Here is a 20,189-nt window from a genome sequence, read left to right on the forward strand (position 1 = left end):
ACAGCATATCTACATAGTATTTTATGATGAGATACATTGCTTTGCTCTAATTTAGAGTGAGTCACTGTTCCTGAAATAAAGGTATACTACTTTAATCATTATTTATTAATACCTAATGACCCCACTTTTTAAACTAGGTCCCTCAAAGGTCAAGCAATAATTTATCACTATGTATATCTTTGAATAAAAAATTTTCACAGAAGTGCCAAGAACATAGCATAAAGTGAAATAAAATCTTAATTTAAAAGCGCCCTCAAGACACCCTGGCACTTGGTTTCCTTTAATTGTAACCAAAAATTTAATAGAACATATATTAAATTACCCAATACGATAGTGATTCGCCAATCTTCATTGCTCATAGAATGCTGCCACTGTCAAATACCCTCCTTCTAAAAAAGTTCCTATGCCTGCGGAAACCAACTGACTAATGATGTATTGAATATTCTGACATGCATTCGCAGATTATTTGTATTTAAGAAATATAGTCAAATCGGTAAGCAAATAAATATTTGGTTAAAAATAACTTTTTTCATACACAAATCTTTTACTACGTAAATTACTTTGCATAAAAGCAGAATAAACTAATTAAAATTGGGATAAGAGCTATTTTTTTTTTTTTTTGTATCAATTTAATTGCTATTTGTGAACTAGCACATGGCGTACCCTTACATTCCTTCATAACAAGGTTTTCTTTTTTGAGAAAAAGTCATCAAATAGATTTTATTTTCCATTCCCCTTCAAACACCATACAAAAAATATGTAAACTGGTGTCACTGACATTTTTTTTATTATTGGAAAAAGTAGCTAAAAGTATGGAAACATTAATGCCAAAATATTGGTAGCGGGTCAAAACAACCCCAAAAAAAATGTCAACCCACCTTTGGTTATTTGGATGATTTTTGGCACACAAGCTCAAATTTATGAGCTAATTAAGTGCACGAAATTTCAGCAAATTATTAGTCGTTCATTTGAAATAGACACTCAATTTTAGCGTCACTTTAATGTCTTATTTCGAGGCGCTACTGTATAATTTTTTGGCTAAAAAATATTACCTCTTGAAAGATAGAACTTGACTATTTTGAAGTGTAAGGATTCTAAAAATGAAGTCAAAAATAGTATATTTAAATGTCTCATGTCCTTAATTATGATTTTTTTTTAAATTGAAATATCCCAGCATGTACTTGATCAAGAATATAAAAAATTGCCCAAGTCTTACGATAATAAAACTTTGACAATGTGTTTTACATATATAGAGGTATCACTGTGCTAAAAATTAGATTAGTTTTTTCATCATAGCTTTCAGGGCGGGATCTCAAAGTTAGGTTACTTTTCTGAGAAAATTATATCCTTTTTATGTACGTGTTGAGTACTGATGGTTATTTAAACACCTCATTATTCAAACTAGTTTGGAAATTAAATAACTATATACGAATTTATATACTTTTTTAAATTATTATTATTTTTTTTCGCTAACGACACTCATGATAATCTAGATAATATCTTGTTTTTATTCATCTTTGAATATGAAGTACTTTTAAAATGAATATTTGTACAGCGTTATTTATTGAATTTAATTTAAAACAATGGCCTACTTTGCATGTTTCTTTTTCTTTCTTCTTTTCATCCTTCATTATAATCTGCCCACTTATGTGAAGGGATATATTTGCTGTATTGGGAGGGTTTTATATGATAATTGTCATACAGAAACTTGTGTGAAAAAATGTGGTTTCAAAAGTGCATATATATTCAATGAAGAACCCCTTGAGATTTTACAAATGAGAAGTAATGTAAACGTGTGCATCCATCATGAGCACGCATTCTTAAAGAGATATGCTGGTAAGGAGAGAAGTTGTTGTGACCCTTTTGGAAAATATAGCAAGAAGAAAAGGAAAGGTCCAGAATGTTTGAGAGACATTTTACTGGATCTGTCAAAAAGACTGCAGCAATCTAAGATTGTAACTATCCATGGTCAAAAATTCTATCCAAACTGCCGGAGCTTGTGTAAAGAATACACATTATAATGATACAGAAACATTAATGGATAGTGATCAAAATTGACGCAATAATTGTGACTTTACTCATGAGGATGTTTAGAAAGAACAATTGAATGAAACACTGAAAGAATTGGAACTCTCTCCTCTGAAGCTTTATCAGGTACCACAACATTCCCGGGTCATTAAAGGGAAGATGAAATCAGAACAGGTGAAAAATAAGATCACTAAAAAGAAGAATTTTCAAACTAATGAGTTTGCAAGTCGAAAGTCCTCCTAGTACCAACAGAAGATATTACTACTGATTTAAAAACCTATGACAATAATTTCCAGTTTAAGGAAAAATATTAAAAAAATGATTTGTTTAATCATAGAATAAATGAATACATCAAATCGAAGAGAGCCCATTCAATTACATATTAAGACGGGTACCCCTTTTATGGTCTGCTGAAAGGTTATAAAGACATTCCCAAATGTGACTAACCACATGGTCCGCAAGTAATGGCAATTGTTGAATGAAAAAGGTATTTTTGCAGCTCAAAAGGAAAAGAAAGGAAAGCAGCTCCCAGTAACAACAATGACACTAGTGAAAAATTTCTATTACAACGATGATTACAGTAGGATTATGCCAGGCAAAAAGGATACAGTCAGTTTCTCAAGGAATGTATATGAGCAAAAAAAGAATCATTCTTTGTCATTTGAAGGAATTTTATGCTGAATTCTGCACTATGCACCCTGATATCTCTATTATTTCCCCAAATTTTGTAGTCTCCTTCTAAAATGGTGCATATTGATAGGTTCATCTGGGTCACATGCTGTTTGTGTGCGTACATATCATCAAAAAACGAATTTTTAGTTAATTCTGGAAAGATAGGGCAGAGTCTTTGTGATCTTACAGAAATGATAGCTTTCAGTAGAGAGTCTCGCTAATGTATTCATTAGCGAAGTCATGAGAGGGACTATAAATTTTAAAAATTATTTTCTACTTAAAAACCTTCAGTATGTCCTTTACTACTCTGATAGGTGTGCGGGTCAGTAAAAGAACTTTAAACATTTTTTGTACCTTGGCCACCATTTTGATGACTTTGGTGTAGGATGTTCCTGGTCATTCTTTGCCACAAGTCACAGAAAGTCACCTTGTGATGGAATTGATGGAACTATGAAATAATTATAGTCTGCAGCGATCATTACAAGATCAAATACTTGACCCAATTAGTTTCTTCAACTTCTTCAGAGATAAGATAAAAGGTATGTTTATCTAGATACAAGGGATGTGGATCATGTCCGAGAAAAAATGAAGGAGCGGTATAAGGATACAAAGATCATTCCAGGTACAAGGAGTTTCACTATTTTCAGCCTATCCCTGGCAGCCCAAAATAGGTGTCAAAAGACTTTCAGAAGAATCTGAGTACTGTATTGAGTTTGATTTTACTTGTCCACCTTCAGTTTTGTAAGTAAAAATATCCCAATTATGAAAGTAGAATTTGGATTAGTGTAATTACCGATGAAGACTACGGAAACAAAGACGTAAAAATAAAGTTTTACGATTCTTATTTTCCATCTCCCTCTTATCATGGGCTTCCTAGGACTTATGTCTGTTGGGTTCACAATACAAATGTTATATATGTGATAAGAACAAGAGAAAGAGGACGACAGTACCGAATCTCAAAAAATGACGAACAAAGTATTTTTAAATTATATCAAGCTTTATAAACATGTAATGGTATATACTATTATCTAGTCATATTTTTTGTTAATTTGTCAACTTCTAATCAATATTATAAGTGACTGCTGTTCAGTTTTCTTTTTCAAGTCTATTTAAATCATAAAATAAGTTTAAGATATAAAAAACACGTACGTAAAATCAACAAAATTTCTTTAGAAAAGTAAGTAACATAAGTTTGAGCTTGTGTACCAAAAATCATCCAGATCTGAGAGGTTCGGGTGACGTGCCCTCGGCGATTTGACATAAAATGAATACTGGTCCATATACGCTCTCTAAATATATGTATTTTTAATAATTCTGTATATTATTTTATCTTGCCTATAATTATTAGGTATTGACATTCAAAAAAGTGCATAAAACTAATGCCCATATATTTTTATCACGCTTAAATATATCATGGATAAAGAGTTTCAATTTTTTTATGTACATAACTTGATATTACCCATAAAATTTTATTACATAACTCTTCTTCATTCCATAAAAAAAGGTCTACAAATTTATATAAGTAGCGCGATTATGGACGTTCTCGTAGGAAATTACATCGTCTTCCATGTAAAGACAAATTTTTACTTAACTCATTATAATTGGATGATTATGAGTAAGGACATTATACTTAAAAGTGGCTCTGAATCCGTGGGACTTCAGGAAAGTAAGATTTCATCTACTTTTAGTTTGGTAGTCTCTTCACAAATGGTTCCCTCCTTTCATATGATTGTTTATACACTTCAAGGCATTGATTTAATATCAGGTTTGGTGGTATTTATAAAATTAATCTTAATATATCCTACATGTATGTCACGTTTTTAGATTTCTTAAAGGTGGATGTCAACCCAATGGGCAATGATTTAGCTCATTTTCAATTTTCTCAAATAAAGGATCATGGAATGTGGACTGTTGAGGCAGCTTGTAAAGGAATTCCCGGTTCTATCTTTATGGTGTCTTCCATGAGAAAGAAAAGCTTTGATAATGGACAAGGAAGAAATATCATAACCAAAGAAAGTTACTTGAAAAACTTTGAGAGAATTCTTACGTTTAATGATCCAAGAGATAATTTAATTATCATGGATATAACGGATCAAGAAATTAGGCACTCATATCTATCCAAGTTTAACGAACCTTTAACAGATAACTGTAATGATAATTACTATTTATCCAGGTAGATAAGAGAGAACAATTAAAAGGCAATCATGGCTAACGAGTTCATTCTAGAGAAAATCGTTATAATGATTTTTATGATTCTGGAGATGGAAATTGGGGATATAAGTCTTTGAATATAGATCACGATGGTGAATTTTTTGTTAATCTGGATATTCCAGAGAGCCCTGATGATTGGATCTTTCTCATAACAAGTATAAGTCCAAATGGTGAAGTCACATTTTTACAAAAAAAGTTTTAGTACAGAGAGGCCGATTGACTTTTATTGTGAAGCTCCTGAATGGATACGAAGAGGAGAAAACTTTGGGGTTCGTTGTATGGTTCATAATAGGTAAGAAAAGGTAAAAAAGGTTCACCATACAAAAAGTTAATACGTTCATTAATGTAAAAGAATGATGGGCAATGAGGAAGTGGTTCTGAAATTACTTGGATCGGATAACTACAGATTTGTTGAGGTTGAAGCTTTTGGCTTTGTGAAGAGTTTCTCTCCAAGAATGAGTGGTGGAGAAAGACATCATCTCATTTTTGTCAGACCAGGTGAAAGCTTCGAAGTTAACTTTCCTATTGCTCCAGAAATTGAAAGTGGGACATTATCTGTCGAAATTCATATGTCAACCCAAGTAGAATAGGTTCAATAACTTAAATAAATGAATATATTTACTAATAGTTCTTAATAATTATTTTAGCTCATGCTTGTGAGTCAAGTGGTTAATGTTTTGATAGAACCCGAAGGAAGCCCCGTTTTAAGACATACATCATTCATGTTAGACCTGAAAAACAGAGGCAAAGTCTACAAATTTGCAAAAATTGTTGTCGATGAAAGCCCCATAATTCCTTATGAAGTTTATAGACGCTTCATTTATGGCTCCGCGAAAGGAACCCTCACAATAAGTGGGGACGTTGTGGGACCCATATTCCCTCAAGACACACCTGTTAGTTCCTCCATTTTATTTCCAGAAGGGAGATCCTACAGAATTCCAACAAAAGGGGCTGAAGTTCATTTATTTAATTTGGGTGCAAATGCTCTTCAACTTCACTATATAAGGTTGACCAATCAAGCCTCCAAGTTGGATAGCTCTTTAATATCCGACATATTTGAAACAATGAATTTAGAATTTTTGGGGGTTTTAAGATATTATAGTGCTCATGGATGGATTAGCACTCATGATTCATCGGATCCATCCGTTTATTTAACAGCATGGGCTCTGTATGTCTTTCATCATGTGGTTTTTCACGATTGGGAAGAATATATTTATTTAGACAAAAACGTAAAAGAAACACATGATCCCTGATAAATAAGTTAACTATAATTTCCTTTCTGATAGATCATGGCTTCATCTATACTATGGCTAGTTAATTATCAAACATACAGAGGAGATTTTATTGAATATTTGTCATTTTTCCCACTCTCCCCATGGCCAAACTTTCATCTGACAGCTTTTGTTCTTATTGCACTAGAGAAAACCTGTTTTCTTCTTAGTGGCAATGAAAGGAGAATATGTTTTATTGCACGATCAAAAGCACAAAATGTAATTGAGGAAAATTTACAGTTCATAAATGATGTGACAGATTTGGCAATCTGCTCATATGCCCTTGTTCTTTCCAAGTCGGATTTATCCACCAGAGCTTACGAAAAGTTGAAATTAAAGGCCATTGTGACAAATGGTAATATTTATTGGAGTCCACATCCCATAACACCCAACGTAGTTAAAAATGAATTCAACCGGCCTTTTATGGAAGCAAAGATTTGCCAAGATCAAGATGCAGGAGCCGTCCAATCAACAAGTTATGCACTTTTGACTTCTCTTTTGATCGCAGGTATGTAACTCTTATTAAATATGGATGTGTTTTTGTTTAAAAATTTAATATTAAATGAAAATAGGGATTTAGCAATTCTAAATACATATTATTAAGAACAAAACGGAAAAGGAGAGGAAGGAAATGTCTTCCATTTTATTCATACATATTAATATCTATCATGATTTTGAAAAAAAAATATATCTAATTGATCATAATGAAGTATAATGAAGGGGTCTTAGCTATTAACATATGTATATTAAGAAGATTAATGCTTTAATTATTCATCATTCTAAATGGAATCCCTTTTTAAGGATCGTCAAATTTTACAAATAATAAAAATATTTTCAAAACATGAACATTATATGTGGTGAGTTAATATAAATAAGAATCAAGAAAAGGAAATCTTCAATTATTATTTTTACTTCATAGAATCAGACCACTCAATATTTCATAGATACTTTTTGGGGTCTATTATAGACTTTGTATTCAAATTTCTGCTAAGATTTAATTTAACCAAGAATGTAAACTATAGTGAAACCTACGTTTGACTCACAAAACTTAATTTGACAAGGATATGACCCCTTTCACGTAAAATTTATCAATTTATAATTATTCAATTGTGAAAATGAGCTTTTGCTACTTTAAGGGCAATTTCTGGGGCATCTAAAGGAAGTAGTTGCTATTTAAGAAATAACAATAATTTTTTTGAGTAATAAGAATAGAATCCAGACTGATTTCATGTAGCTTGCTTTTGTGTTGTCAGATAATATATATTATGTATTTAGGTTCTGGTATAATGACAGAGCAGGATCGAATAATCAAGTGGTTAAATACAATGAGACAGAGTTCAGGAGGATTCATTTCATTTGTGGATACAATCATTGCTCTCGATGGACTCATCCAATATTCTTATAATTCAAGAATGAAGGTAAAAACTCCAAAAACCTTTGATTCGATGTCATCCTATGTGTATTATTACAGATGCGGAAAAAGTTCAAAATATAATTTTATTAGATTAATTTGTGTTTTTATCAAAAACTAAAAAATAATATAGGAATTGTTTTTATTATGAAAAAAAAATTATATTGGGTGCATTTGATGCAAAAGCAAACTAGTTTAATGCATCCTTACACTTTTGCAACAATGGAAGAAATTAATATTTTTTTGAGCTTTTCAATGGTTTTATGTACAGAAGTGTGTATGAAGAGTCAGGTTGAATTTCAAAATAGTATAATTTTTTTTAGATATTTATATCATTCTGTTTGAAGCCTGTTATCATTGATTGACCTTATTCTTACTTTATTTAACTCACAAAATACATATTGATTAGTCCTAAAAAATTTAAGTTTTGTCCTAAATCTTAGGGACGCGTCGGAATTTGACATCGTTTCTTAGAGTAATCTTTGCAAATTAGTGTCATTATATACAGAAACACATTTAAAGGGCACTTTTTCAAGGGCCTTTTCCTGACTGGAGGCCCGTACCGAATGATTTTTCATTTTTTTATTTTTTAGTAAAATTAAAATAATCCCACCTCAGACTTAATGAGACTCTTTGCTCAAAATTTTCCAATATAAATTTTTTTATACCAAATATTATATTTATTTTCTTTTTAAAAAAAAGATCATTGCAACAAAAGAGTCCAACATTTTTTTATTCTAAGCAAGCGGAATTATTTATTTTAAAAATAAAACGAGCCCCTCAGGCCTCGCTCACCTTAAATTGAGCTCTGAGCATATATATCATCCAGTGATAGAATAATCAATCCCTATCCCCATCAACACGGCCTTGTATCACTAGCATACATATTTATACAGTATTTTGATGTTGGCTATCACTTTTTTTCTTCTTTTCCCCTTAGAAGTTTTATGATTGACTGAATTCCAATTAGCTCTTGTTAAGTTTGTTAGGATAACTTATAACAATTACTATATAATAATTCCACATTTGAGAAGAATTGGCTAACCCTTCCAATTGATTGTAGGCCTTTGTTGATCTGTTATTTTTGTAGCAAAGGTGAATTGCTACAATAAAGGTAACGGCGTCCCAAGTATCTAATATTTATACAAAATGATAAATATTTCAATTAAACTAAAATAAAGGATAATGGCAAACTATTATTGTTCATCACCAACAGTTTTAATCAATGAACTCGACTGTTAAATCGAGGTACTTAATATTAGTGAAAATGACGCTTTGTACATAAAGGATGCTTCACAATTTAGTACTTTTTCAAAGGTTGATATCAGGGACGGGACTATTTTAAGTCACATATTAAGGACAGATAGCCTTAATATTTATGGATTAAAATATTGATAAAATTTTTTAAAATGTATCTAAATTGTAAAATATAAGCGTTATTTATTTTACACAGGACGTTACGAATCTGAAAATTAATGTAGATCTTCCACAAAGTAATATCAGCAAAGAAATTACCATTCAAAGTAGCAATATTCACATAACACACATGTAAGTCAATAATCCATATCATATCTTTTTTTTTTAATAAGCACCAAGTCAATATGAACCCGTAATTAGGAAATATTTTTTTGATGGAATCCCTCTTTCGGAATACAAGTTTAAAATGCGGATTTGACTCACTCTTTATATGTATTTTTCTTTTTTATCATTACAGAATAGACATTCCTAATGTGTATGGTCATGTAAATTTCTTCGCAAAGGGCTCAGGACAAGCAGTCGCGCAGCTTAATGTCGAATATGGAGTAGATTTTGAACCTTTCACGGTAAGTTACGCATATATTCTAAGTTTACAGAGTAGGGCTTAACAGTGACGTAACAACAGAGGACACTAAGTGACCATGTTCCCTATTTAAAATAAACATATAAGCATTTAATTATCTCCCCTCTACTACAAAATTGGCATTGAAATGTTAGATAATTCAAGGCCTTTTATCTTGGAATTCCGGATGTTTATGGGCTCAGTCTTAGTGGTGTGTGAGTCCTAACTTATTTGGTACAGTCCATTCCAGTCTTCAAACCACTCCAATAAGTCATTGGGAGAGATCTATAATACCATTGGTTCTTCAGACAAGTTTAAAAAGAAAAAGTTGAGTTGAGTCTCGAAACTTTTTAATGGCCTGTTTTTATAAAAGGCCAAAATTGGATTTTTTTTTTTTTTTAAACATTTATATCAGAATAAATAAATAAAATAATCTCAAACTAGTCAACTCTGAGAAAAAATCATAACCAGGACCTTGGTCAATTCTAGAATTTGGAGTGTTCCTCCATGGATATAACTTTGTTTACGGTAGTAGGTCTCTACTGGTTGTTGGAGCTTTAGTAGTTTACTAAATTGTTAGAATGCCACTCTCTCTAGCAATAGGTACTATACAAGGGAATCATTATTAATATGGGGTTTACCATGACATTGTATATTTAATGTATTGATTATTAGTTAATTATATAATATAATATAGTTGTGATAAGATAATAAGTCATCATTATTGGATTGTTTTAAACATAACACCGAAATGGGCTATTTGTGGCCAATAGCAATGCCGATTTTTGTGAATAAACCCCTTATAACCGATCAATTGGTAAATTGTTTAACAAATTTATCAATGAAAATCGTTAAATAAGCCTTATAAAAGTTTAAGTATGGACAGTCTTTACTTTGCCCCTTTGATATTTTTCCTCTTTACCTTTTTTTATCCTGTTAATTTTGTAACCTTGGATTCATTGTTATATAGAACACAAAAGTTTTTGTTTTGCTTTATTAATTGTTGATATCCCATGCCTGGGATTTATAGATTCTTATTCTCTTTACAAAAAAAAAAAAAAAAAAAAAAAAGATCAGACAATGTTAAAAAAATCATAAAAATTCTGACAGCTAAAGTAATGAAAATTACATCGACCATGAGATACAAAGAGATTCATTGCGGGTAAGAAAGAAATAGGCACTTTCAAAATGACAACTCCTACCACGTCTGGGTTTTCAAAGGGTATGATATTATATGACCTTTTCATCCCGTCTAAAAATATTGTTAACTTTGTTTTTCATATAAAGTATTATTTTTTTATGTAAGAAAATATAAATAAAATTGACAATTTTGTAGGATTACCAATGACAGGATTATACTTTTTCACAAATAGTATTATTACAATTGTACTTGATATACTGACTACGAATCTGTTATTAGTTTTCGAGAATTAAATAACTTATGACAGGATATATAATTTGGTGACTAATTTTGATGAATTTTTAATATAAAAGAAATTTAATAACTTTTTTTTTTGTCGACTCATTTAGAGGTAAAATAGATAGATAATTTTTTTACATTTGAACTTTATCTATGTCACAATGAGTTTAAATCATGAGGAAAAATATTTATATATACATTAATGTATTGATTAATATTATAAAATTTATGACAAAAGCGATGTAGACCTATCATATAATTATTAAACACTAAAATACATTTAATGAAACAATTCCATTGGTTTGTCGATATATCTGTTGAACTTTATAGTACAGATATTTATATAACTATGTCTCTACATTGACATCTTTTTAATACCTACTTTTTAAAACTTATTTCTTCTTAATTTAAAAGGTTCTAATTCAGTTCAATTTTCAATAGATGAATAGAAACATGACTACAAAAATATACAACCACATATATTTTTTTTAAATTTGGTCTATAATTTATGGTCTAACATAATGTTGTGGACTATTTTTTAAGTATTTTCACACATTAATGACAAATATGTTTATTCCATGCAAAAAAAAAAAATAATAATACTTATGCTTTATTAAAACTATAAGATAGAAAATTAATTTTTGAAAATGAAAGAAAAAGATAGATTTCAGGGCAGGCCTAAGGTCATTGCAACTTAAATTGCCACAGTGTCCCCTCCAATTCCATTATACCATGTTTGGGATAGATTTTTGTATTAAAAATATTATAAAGAACCATTGAAAAAAAGACTATATAGAAAAGGTAATTTGAGAAGAAAAATGATATGAAAATCAATGAAGATTCAAAATGAAAAGAGGACATTTACCCTTGCCCCAGATCCCGTTCACGCTAAAACCGGACTTGATCCCAGTTATCGTCATTATCCCTATACAGATTCCTATTTGTACTCATCGCAATCCCTTTCGCATAGGCTCCCGCAATAGTTAAGATCGTCCAGAATGGGATGATCAAATAACCTCTGAGGAGGCACACATCAGAAAAGTTAAGAAGCACTCAGATACATTTAAAACTAAAGAATTTAAATTTACATTAAGGAATGCGTCTGATAGATTGATGGATATTTGGTTTTCACCATTTTTGTATAAGTGAATAATGGAGTTTTTTTTTAAGAACCCACGTGGGAAAATTTACTTTTATAATATGTTTGAACTTTTTATTTTCTTCTGTTTATATTGAAATATTCTTAATCATTTTTTTTATACTTATAGGTGGGTTCCCTTTTAGAACAAAAAGTTATTAAAAGTAGGATCGAACAAGTTGGCCTTTATTAATAATTATTGATCCTTTTAATGTGAATATATACATTGATAAAACTAAGAATTGCTTAGAAAATTGGGTTTTTTAGTTTGATACTTTCTGATGTGATGTTTTCATCTTAAATATTTCCATATCACATTAATAAATTAAAAAAATCAATGTAGTCACCTTGACAATTTAAAGAATGTTTTGGGAGGAAAGCAGATTAGGTATAATGATGTCTCATTGAATCAGCTACAAGCAGTCGTGAGAGGAAGAAAATAACCACAAATCACACTCCGTAGAACATATTGGCTGGAATTACTCTAATGTCGATACTTAACACAACTCCGAGTCCAACAAGGATTTACACTTATAAATAGTGATGAAAATTGGATGTATCTTTTTAGCTTACCCGTTTTATGGAGTCGGTAATCTGATGAATGAATTTTATTTTCATCAGCTGTTGGCATTACTATGTAACTTCCTTTTCTACTACATTCAATTATATTCAAACCCTTATTGAACATTCGTGTGTGCTCGTAAAAGAGGGCGAATAACCTTGAAGATTTGTTGCAGAGTTATAATTGTAAGTACATGTTGAACTCAAAGTAGAATTGAGGTTCGACAACGGAGTAATTCTTGCCAATGTACTTATTTATTTCCTTCTTCCTCTCCCTCCTCGTCACAGTTGCTTGTAGCTGATCTAGTGAAACGACATGACATAATATAAGCCACTCTCCTCCCAAACATTCTTCAAATTGTCAGGGTGACCATTTTGATTTTAGGGTTTTTAACATGCCCTAAATACACAGGATTCGTATTACTACTTATAACTCCCAAGCAAACCCTCATTGTTACTTTTAACTTTTTATGAGCACAAGCACTAATTATTAGCTATTATTTAGATGTTTAGTCTTCAATAATTAAATAATAATGACAAAAGCTTTTGAACATAAAACATCTGTACCATATTAACAACTAAAATTTGAGCTCTGATTGAGAAGTATTACTCGTGACACATCACTTTTAAGCGGGATAAAGGGAATAAATACGACGTAGCTTTAAAATATACGCGTTTGACGTCCCTAGTATGTAACTAATGAAGATGAAAACATTTTTTGTCACAAAGTATGAAACTTGAAATAAAAAATACCGGATTTTCTAAGCAATGAATTAGTTTTATCAAGTAATATAATACATATTACATTGACACTCATGGGAGTAAAATCTGTCAAATGAGTTCAAATTGTTGGATGTTCCTTTTTAAAAAATCATTTAGTGGTCATAGTATCCAAGATTATTATGAAATAGAAAAAATTATCTTTTAAAATATGACAAGGAAAACGATAAAATACTAATTTTAATTATATAAGTAAGGCTCCAATCCATAAGCAATGCCAGTAATTAAGTTCTTGGAGAATAAAATTGTTTCTGGTCTACTCCAACATACGTTATACGAATTTATAATTTTTGGGGCTATATAAACTCCATTGAATCAACTTTTCCACGAACATAAATCTTTTATTACAAAATATATGCTACTTTGGATAACAGAAAAATCCGAATAGGTTTAACTTTTTGTTTTAAAAAAGACAGTTTCTCGTATTTAGATTTAAATATATATGTGAGGAATTATACAAACTGTGAATTTAGTAAGAGCCATTAAAGTTTTCATTTTTAATTTCAGTTGAGTGTGTCAGCCCTGAGAATATTTGAAGTTAATTTTTTTTAAAATCATCATTAAATGTTTATATACAAAAATTACATAGAAAAAGTGTAAAAATTATATATAATTAATTCAATTTATAAATTCTAAAAAGTATCATCTTATACAAAAAAATTAGAAATTGATAACAAATGTTTTATACAAGTCGCAATTTCCAAATTTATCTCATACCTAGTGATGGTGAAATTGATAATCCTGATATATCGATGTGCAATGGTCCATGAGACAATTTATAAAATATATATGATACACACTACATGATTAGTTAAGTAAAAACTATCAAAATCCTCGTGAGAATACATTTTTTTGAAGTATATTTTAGTAATCTGTGAGATATTTTAGTGTGCTTAATTATTATTTCTTTCTATTTTGAAAATTCTAACGTATTAGTGAACAAGAAACACTATAGGTTTATAATTATCTCTGTCGGCAGATTTGTAGAAGTTGCCAACATTTACTTTTATTGTTGATTTATATTCACATATTTTTATATATTCACGTCCTTAGACATAATACACTAAAATTATAATTTGTATAATTCACATTGAGCTTTTTTATTCACACGCAACCTCGATTTGAAAAAGGTAAAGGAAACATTTGTAGAAAATATTGCGGCTAGCCTTATGTATTTTTCCTCTTGCCAATCGTTCATTATTATATATTTGATTATATACATTGAATTGATATTTTTATCAATAGAATAATGAAATACTGTTTCATTTTAGTTTTTAATTTTCTGGTAGAAGATTTATTGAATAAGGAATGCAAGGTTACGTTTCAAAAGTTCCGAAATCAAAAAGAATTAAGTTTATATGACTAAATTAGTCATTAATACTAAACAACTACATTGAATATGAAGTATATTTAAACTGAAGTTAAGCTCCTTGCCTCTAAAATAAAAATTACTTTTTTAGTCGATTACTCATATAATCGACTTAATGAAGTATAAGCGTCGTTTACTTATAATCTATTCTTTACCCAAGGATCTAGAGTGGCGCCGTCTTGAGGCAAAAATAGAGCTCCTTGACTGATAATATTATTTTTAATCAAACAAAAATGTACTCAAGGATATTTATATGTAATAACATCAAATCTTGCTTCCGACAATATAAAAGGATGTTCCATTAAGGAAATTATGACATTTTATTATGTGACCATGAGACACAATTTAAGTATTCAGTGAGTTGATACAATTTGACTGAATTGAGTGAAAGGTATTTTCGTTTGCAAAAAAAAAAAATATTTTTAATTGTCGTGAAAAAGTCATTAAAAAGTTATATTGATTCAACTTAAGAGCCACCGGCTATATACGTCTAGTACTCTCTGATTCATATAATAATACAGTACAAAAATAAAATTGGTAGTGTAATATAATACAGGAAGCACTGTATAAAATTAATGAAGTCTTGCAGGAATTTAATTCAAATCATATTAAAAAAGAAAAAAAGCGGGAAGTACTTTATATAAAAAATTTTTAAAAAGAATGTGACTTTAAATGAGATTTAGCTACGAACTAAAGTACTTCCTGGCTCATCAAATGACATATATTTTTTCTCAATCTGTTATTATTATTTATTTTTATTCTTGAGGATTGGGTGAGTATCTACGAGCGAGAGTGCTCAGGTAATACCAAAGATTGATTGGGGTGTTATCTTCTATATTATTAAAGAAAAATTTACATGTTTGTCGATGCCTAATAACTCCGGGCAATACTGGGTATTATCGCTGGTTATTTGATGTTTTCATATATTTATTGTCTAATCGTAAGTTTAAAATTGTATTTGGGGTACAAGAAAATAAATTAAAAAGTAATACCCCTTTACAATAATTTATGGCGCCCCAAAATACATGCAGACACACCAATTTGCTGAGAATATATATTTTTTAGACTTTGCTCGTCCTCCATTATATTTAATTTTGTAGTTTTATAACAAGACTTTATGGAAAATCTAGCGGAATTTTATTCATTTAAGTATACTGCATTTAGAAAGTGTAAATTCTTCATTTAAAAAGCAAATATGTTTTATTGTAACTTGCACAAAATTACAATTAGTATACAGCACAAAGAGCAAAAAAACTCACCTTGTGTTTTTTTTTTTTTTTTCATATTAGCTCATGTTATTTATGGGGCATTATGTAGTTTTTCTCAAAAACTGCCATGAAAATAGAAGAAATTTGCCAAATTAAGATACAAACCTATTTATTCTCATAGTAGCTAGTCTTAAGGGATATATCAATATGTATGAATTGTACAACAAGAATGTTGTTGATTTATGATACAATTATACCTTTCCTTTTGCATGCATATATATTTTATATATTTTTTTGGAGCTTTCAAAAATAAAACTTCAATGAATTTTTCCATTATCTAATAAAAAAGTTATTTAAAATATTGCAGTATCTACTTAATTATAGATAGTATGCAGATCATAGTTTTTATTCATGTGCAAAAGACCAAATACAACAAATTTTAATACGTTATTGTATGAGGAACTGTAACATATCAATGAAATTTTACTAATTCATGTAGTAACAGAGCTGTTCTCCAGCTCTTTTACTACACAGTCTACCCCCAGTCTATTGGGTATGACAGTTGACATACTCTAGCAGTCTCTGTGTATATCACCTACATTCCTAGAATGCTTTGGGTGAGTTGATATTACTCCTGTTTAACACTTTGCTCCCTTTATTGTATCTTGCAATCTTTCCTACAAAAAATCAACGTTCATCAGAATGAAAAGAGGAACCGAAACATAAAAATCTACAGCCGACAATAAAAATAAAAAGTATATTATGTACGTTTTTGTGAAATAGTGATACTCACTTTAAATCTTTCATTTCTGAAGTCACAGTTTTATTAAACTCAAGTCCAAATAGTTAGTAAGAGTGCTCAGCTCTGATTTTATCATTGTCAAAATTAAAATTTGATCATGTGAAAAGAAATATGGCGCTTAAATAGTCATTCAAAATAATTTTTGCGAGTCGAGTCTTAATCAAATCTGAATCTTATAACTTCAAGTCTGGGTCGAGTCAGGAGTCCTTTCACTTCGAGTCCTAGTTGTATCTAAAATTGTAGCTTAATTAAACTTAATTGCAACTTGATGCCAAGTCCAAAGATATGTATGTCTAATAAAGACCTATCATACGGGGCGTTTTTAAATCATGAAAACTTAAACAAACAAATAATATTACACTAAAACTAACAGTATTGATCTTTGCAAATATAACTATATAGCTATTGTCTACATTATGTAAAACAAAGTGAAAAAATGATGGAATTGCATATTTTTAATACATATTAGGATTAGATATATATATATCTATATAGAGAAAGAGATTTTTGAAAGAAAGTAATGGTTTAAATACTTGAATTGATCAGTTTCATTTTTACAATCAAAAGCACTGCAGTCGTTCTTAATTAAAAAATGGTTACTTTCTTATAAAATTTGGTTTGTTAGACCAACAAGATGACTACCATAAAAAATGATGACGTCAAATGAAAACGCTCTATTCATATTTTTATTATCTCATATGTTTTGAAAATTAACGTCATCAAAGGACATGTTGTTGCTCGTTATAACCATATAGTTTTTGATATCATCAAATGCAAGGTTAATCGAAATACAAGGTTAGAACCTCATATAATCGGGCTTGTTAGAATTTTAATTTGATGTATCGTATAGACTGCTTGGCAAGATAGACAGATTTTGGCAATGCACGCAACCACTCATAGTCTATGACCTCACTATTGCTAGAATTTTCAATTTAATTTATAGCACAGACTGCTTGGCAAGAAATACAGATTTTGAGAAAACATGCAACCATTAATACACTATAACGTTAGTAATAAAACCGTGGTGGAAATCAAACATCAGTCGTACACGCGTTATGGTATAACCTTGTATTTTTGTTGACCTTGATCAAATGGTGGATTTCTCAAAAATACACGTTGGTACTTTTTTTTGACAACTCTGGTAACATTAATTTTTAAAAAATCAATGTTTCCTGTTATTTTATTAGAACACATATTATTAGATACATAGTAACTATACTATTATTATATAAATGAAAATTAATTGGTTATTGTCAGTGTAGAAATGAAAATTAATTGGTTATTGTCAGTGTAGAAATGAAAATGGACCGCATAAAATCCCTTTAGTGATACGGCAAGGCTTCAATAATCACGTTTTTCGTAATTTAGTCATACCACTACAAGTTTCGGATTCCCACTCTGTATATTGACTGTTTTATTCTTTCAATATTTCTTTAGTTATTCATTGATGATAAATAATTTATTAATAGGCTAAAGATAGATATTTACAAAGAGGTTGATTCTTAAAAGTTAGAGAGGGGAAGGGGGACACAAAATGAATGTAATTATTCTCCTAGCTAAATCCCTCTAATATTATTTCTTTATCTTAGATATTGCACCTTATGACGAGTAAGGGAAACATATTGATGCACAATTCATCTCATAATATCTACCGTCCTGCAACGTTTACAAGTTGAAATACTTAAAATTGCTAGAAAGTGTCTTATAGCTCCTTAAAAAAATATATAAGTTTTTTTTGCGCCAATAAATCTAGTTTAAATTATGATTGATAAAAAAATTACTTAATAACACCTCAAACCTAAAAATATATTTTGACATTTGGTGATACAAATAAAACCGATTCAGGTCAGCACAACACTAATATTTAAAAAATATGTTTTAATCATTTATAAATTAAACTTTATCTTCTTCTTTTCAGGATAAATCTCCTAAAGATTACTTTCATCTCACAATTAAAGAAAATTACTCAGGGCGAAATAAATCAGAGATTGAAATAGAAAGGCAAGTCGATTTATTATACAAACTAGCGACATTTTTTTCTATGAGTACCCATTCTACACATTTATATATGTTTCCAGCTGTTTTAAATGGACGTTGACTAATGAATCCAATGCTTCAGGTCCCGCCATGCTAGTTGTTGATATTCCGACAGGCTATATAATGAATCAGCCGGAGGCAAACATGTTGGTAAGAAAGCGTGTTGTGCCTGAAATAGTGGATGCTGATGTTACAAAGAGTGGAAGAACGATTTGGTACTTTAGTCATATTTCGTCAAAACTTCGTTGTTTTAGTCATTCGGTTGGTTCATATTGAAGCCCTTGATATAAATTATAATTTTACAAGCTAATTTTTCTGTTATTTTAATGGTAGGTGAGAAGATATTTCCCCGTTTCGAATCATACTCGAACGCGTCAAGCCATAATTATTGAAACAATAAATCCCGAAAGATTTTTTATTCGCACATTCAATTCAACCTCCCTTCATGTTTTAAGCATTTGTGAAGTTTGTGGGTCATATCAGTGCCCTTATTGTCCCACTTATAGTGGATGGAAAAGGAAACAAGACTTTTTATATTTATTTAAACTGTTGCCGATTTTTAGTTTATTAATTAATTATATATAACTTTGTTTGACTTGTGCTATTTTAGCAACTTTTATCATTTTTTAAATATCGAAGGAACAGGATCCTATTCTACAGCTTACAAAATAAATAAATAATTACTCTTATAATTTTAAAGACTCACAAGAACATGAGGACGACGTTAATTATCCGACTAATTTGAAAATTTACAATATTTATATTTTAAATTTTTTTGTCAGCTATTGATTAGTATACTTTCCTCTTGTGTTTTGAATATTGATTTGCTGAATTCCAATTTATTCTTGTTATTCTGTAAACATATTCCTACTGCTACTGTAGAAATAGATACAAATATTCAAACAGTTTGGGAAAATGACAACATTAGCTAACTACTTCGAGTCAGTTTCAATTCTGTTCTATGTTTTTTTAGAAAATGTTGAAACACAATAGTGATTACAGATACAATATTTACCAAAAAACAATTAGTATATTCTTTATGATTTATGAATGGACAAAATATAGATATATATTTCAAATGTTCATTTAATTAGTCAGATGAAGTTACACGTATAAGTAAAGATTATAGTATTACATTTACTCCATCTGATTTAGAAATCTTCATAGAAGTCCATATACATAAAATACATTTCCTTCTCTAGGAAAGAACAGGGTGCAAAACTACGCACATTGATTTCAAGAGAATCATTTCTCTAGAGTGTGTTGTCCATTGAGCTACTTTGTTCCTTCAAAAAAGATTTTTTTTTTGTTTTTAAAACAAAAAACAGTTTGTCTTATTCTTCTTCAGAAGATAATTTCAAAACTAATCATTGTATACATACCGTACTCAATACAAGACCTTCTCTCCTCAAGAATAATAAAATAATAATAGAAGTTTGAGATTTTTTTTTTAATATAATTT

General features: G+C 29.9%; 1 protein-coding gene across 1 annotated transcript in view; it reads left to right on the top strand.

Annotated features, from left to right (window-relative positions):
• LOC121117602 (CD109 antigen) overlaps positions 1-19,426 on the top strand; it is a 45,221-nt gene extending 25,795 nt beyond the window's left edge. Inside the window, exons 9-20 of the mRNA XM_071888116.1 lie at positions 4,205-4,465; positions 4,525-4,873; positions 4,927-5,112; positions 5,258-5,492; positions 5,559-6,140; positions 6,198-6,690; positions 7,458-7,600; positions 9,047-9,141; positions 9,308-9,416; positions 18,609-18,691; positions 18,769-18,988; positions 19,061-19,426. Coding sequence (XP_071744217.1) covers positions 4,205-4,465; positions 4,525-4,873; positions 4,927-5,112; positions 5,258-5,492; positions 5,559-6,140; positions 6,198-6,690; positions 7,458-7,600; positions 9,047-9,141; positions 9,308-9,416; positions 18,609-18,691; positions 18,769-18,988; positions 19,061-19,312 — 3,008 coding nt within the window. The 3' untranslated portion in view covers positions 19,313-19,426. The remainder of the gene's footprint in view (positions 1-4,204; positions 4,466-4,524; positions 4,874-4,926; positions 5,113-5,257; positions 5,493-5,558; positions 6,141-6,197; positions 6,691-7,457; positions 7,601-9,046; positions 9,142-9,307; positions 9,417-18,608; positions 18,692-18,768; positions 18,989-19,060) is intronic.
• The last annotated feature ends 763 nt before the right edge of the window (positions 19,427-20,189 follow it).

The sequence above is a fragment of the Lepeophtheirus salmonis genome, chromosome 5, assembly GCF_016086655.4.
Source record: "Lepeophtheirus salmonis chromosome 5, UVic_Lsal_1.4, whole genome shotgun sequence".
Lineage (NCBI taxonomy): Eukaryota > Metazoa > Arthropoda > Copepoda > Siphonostomatoida > Caligidae > Lepeophtheirus > Lepeophtheirus salmonis.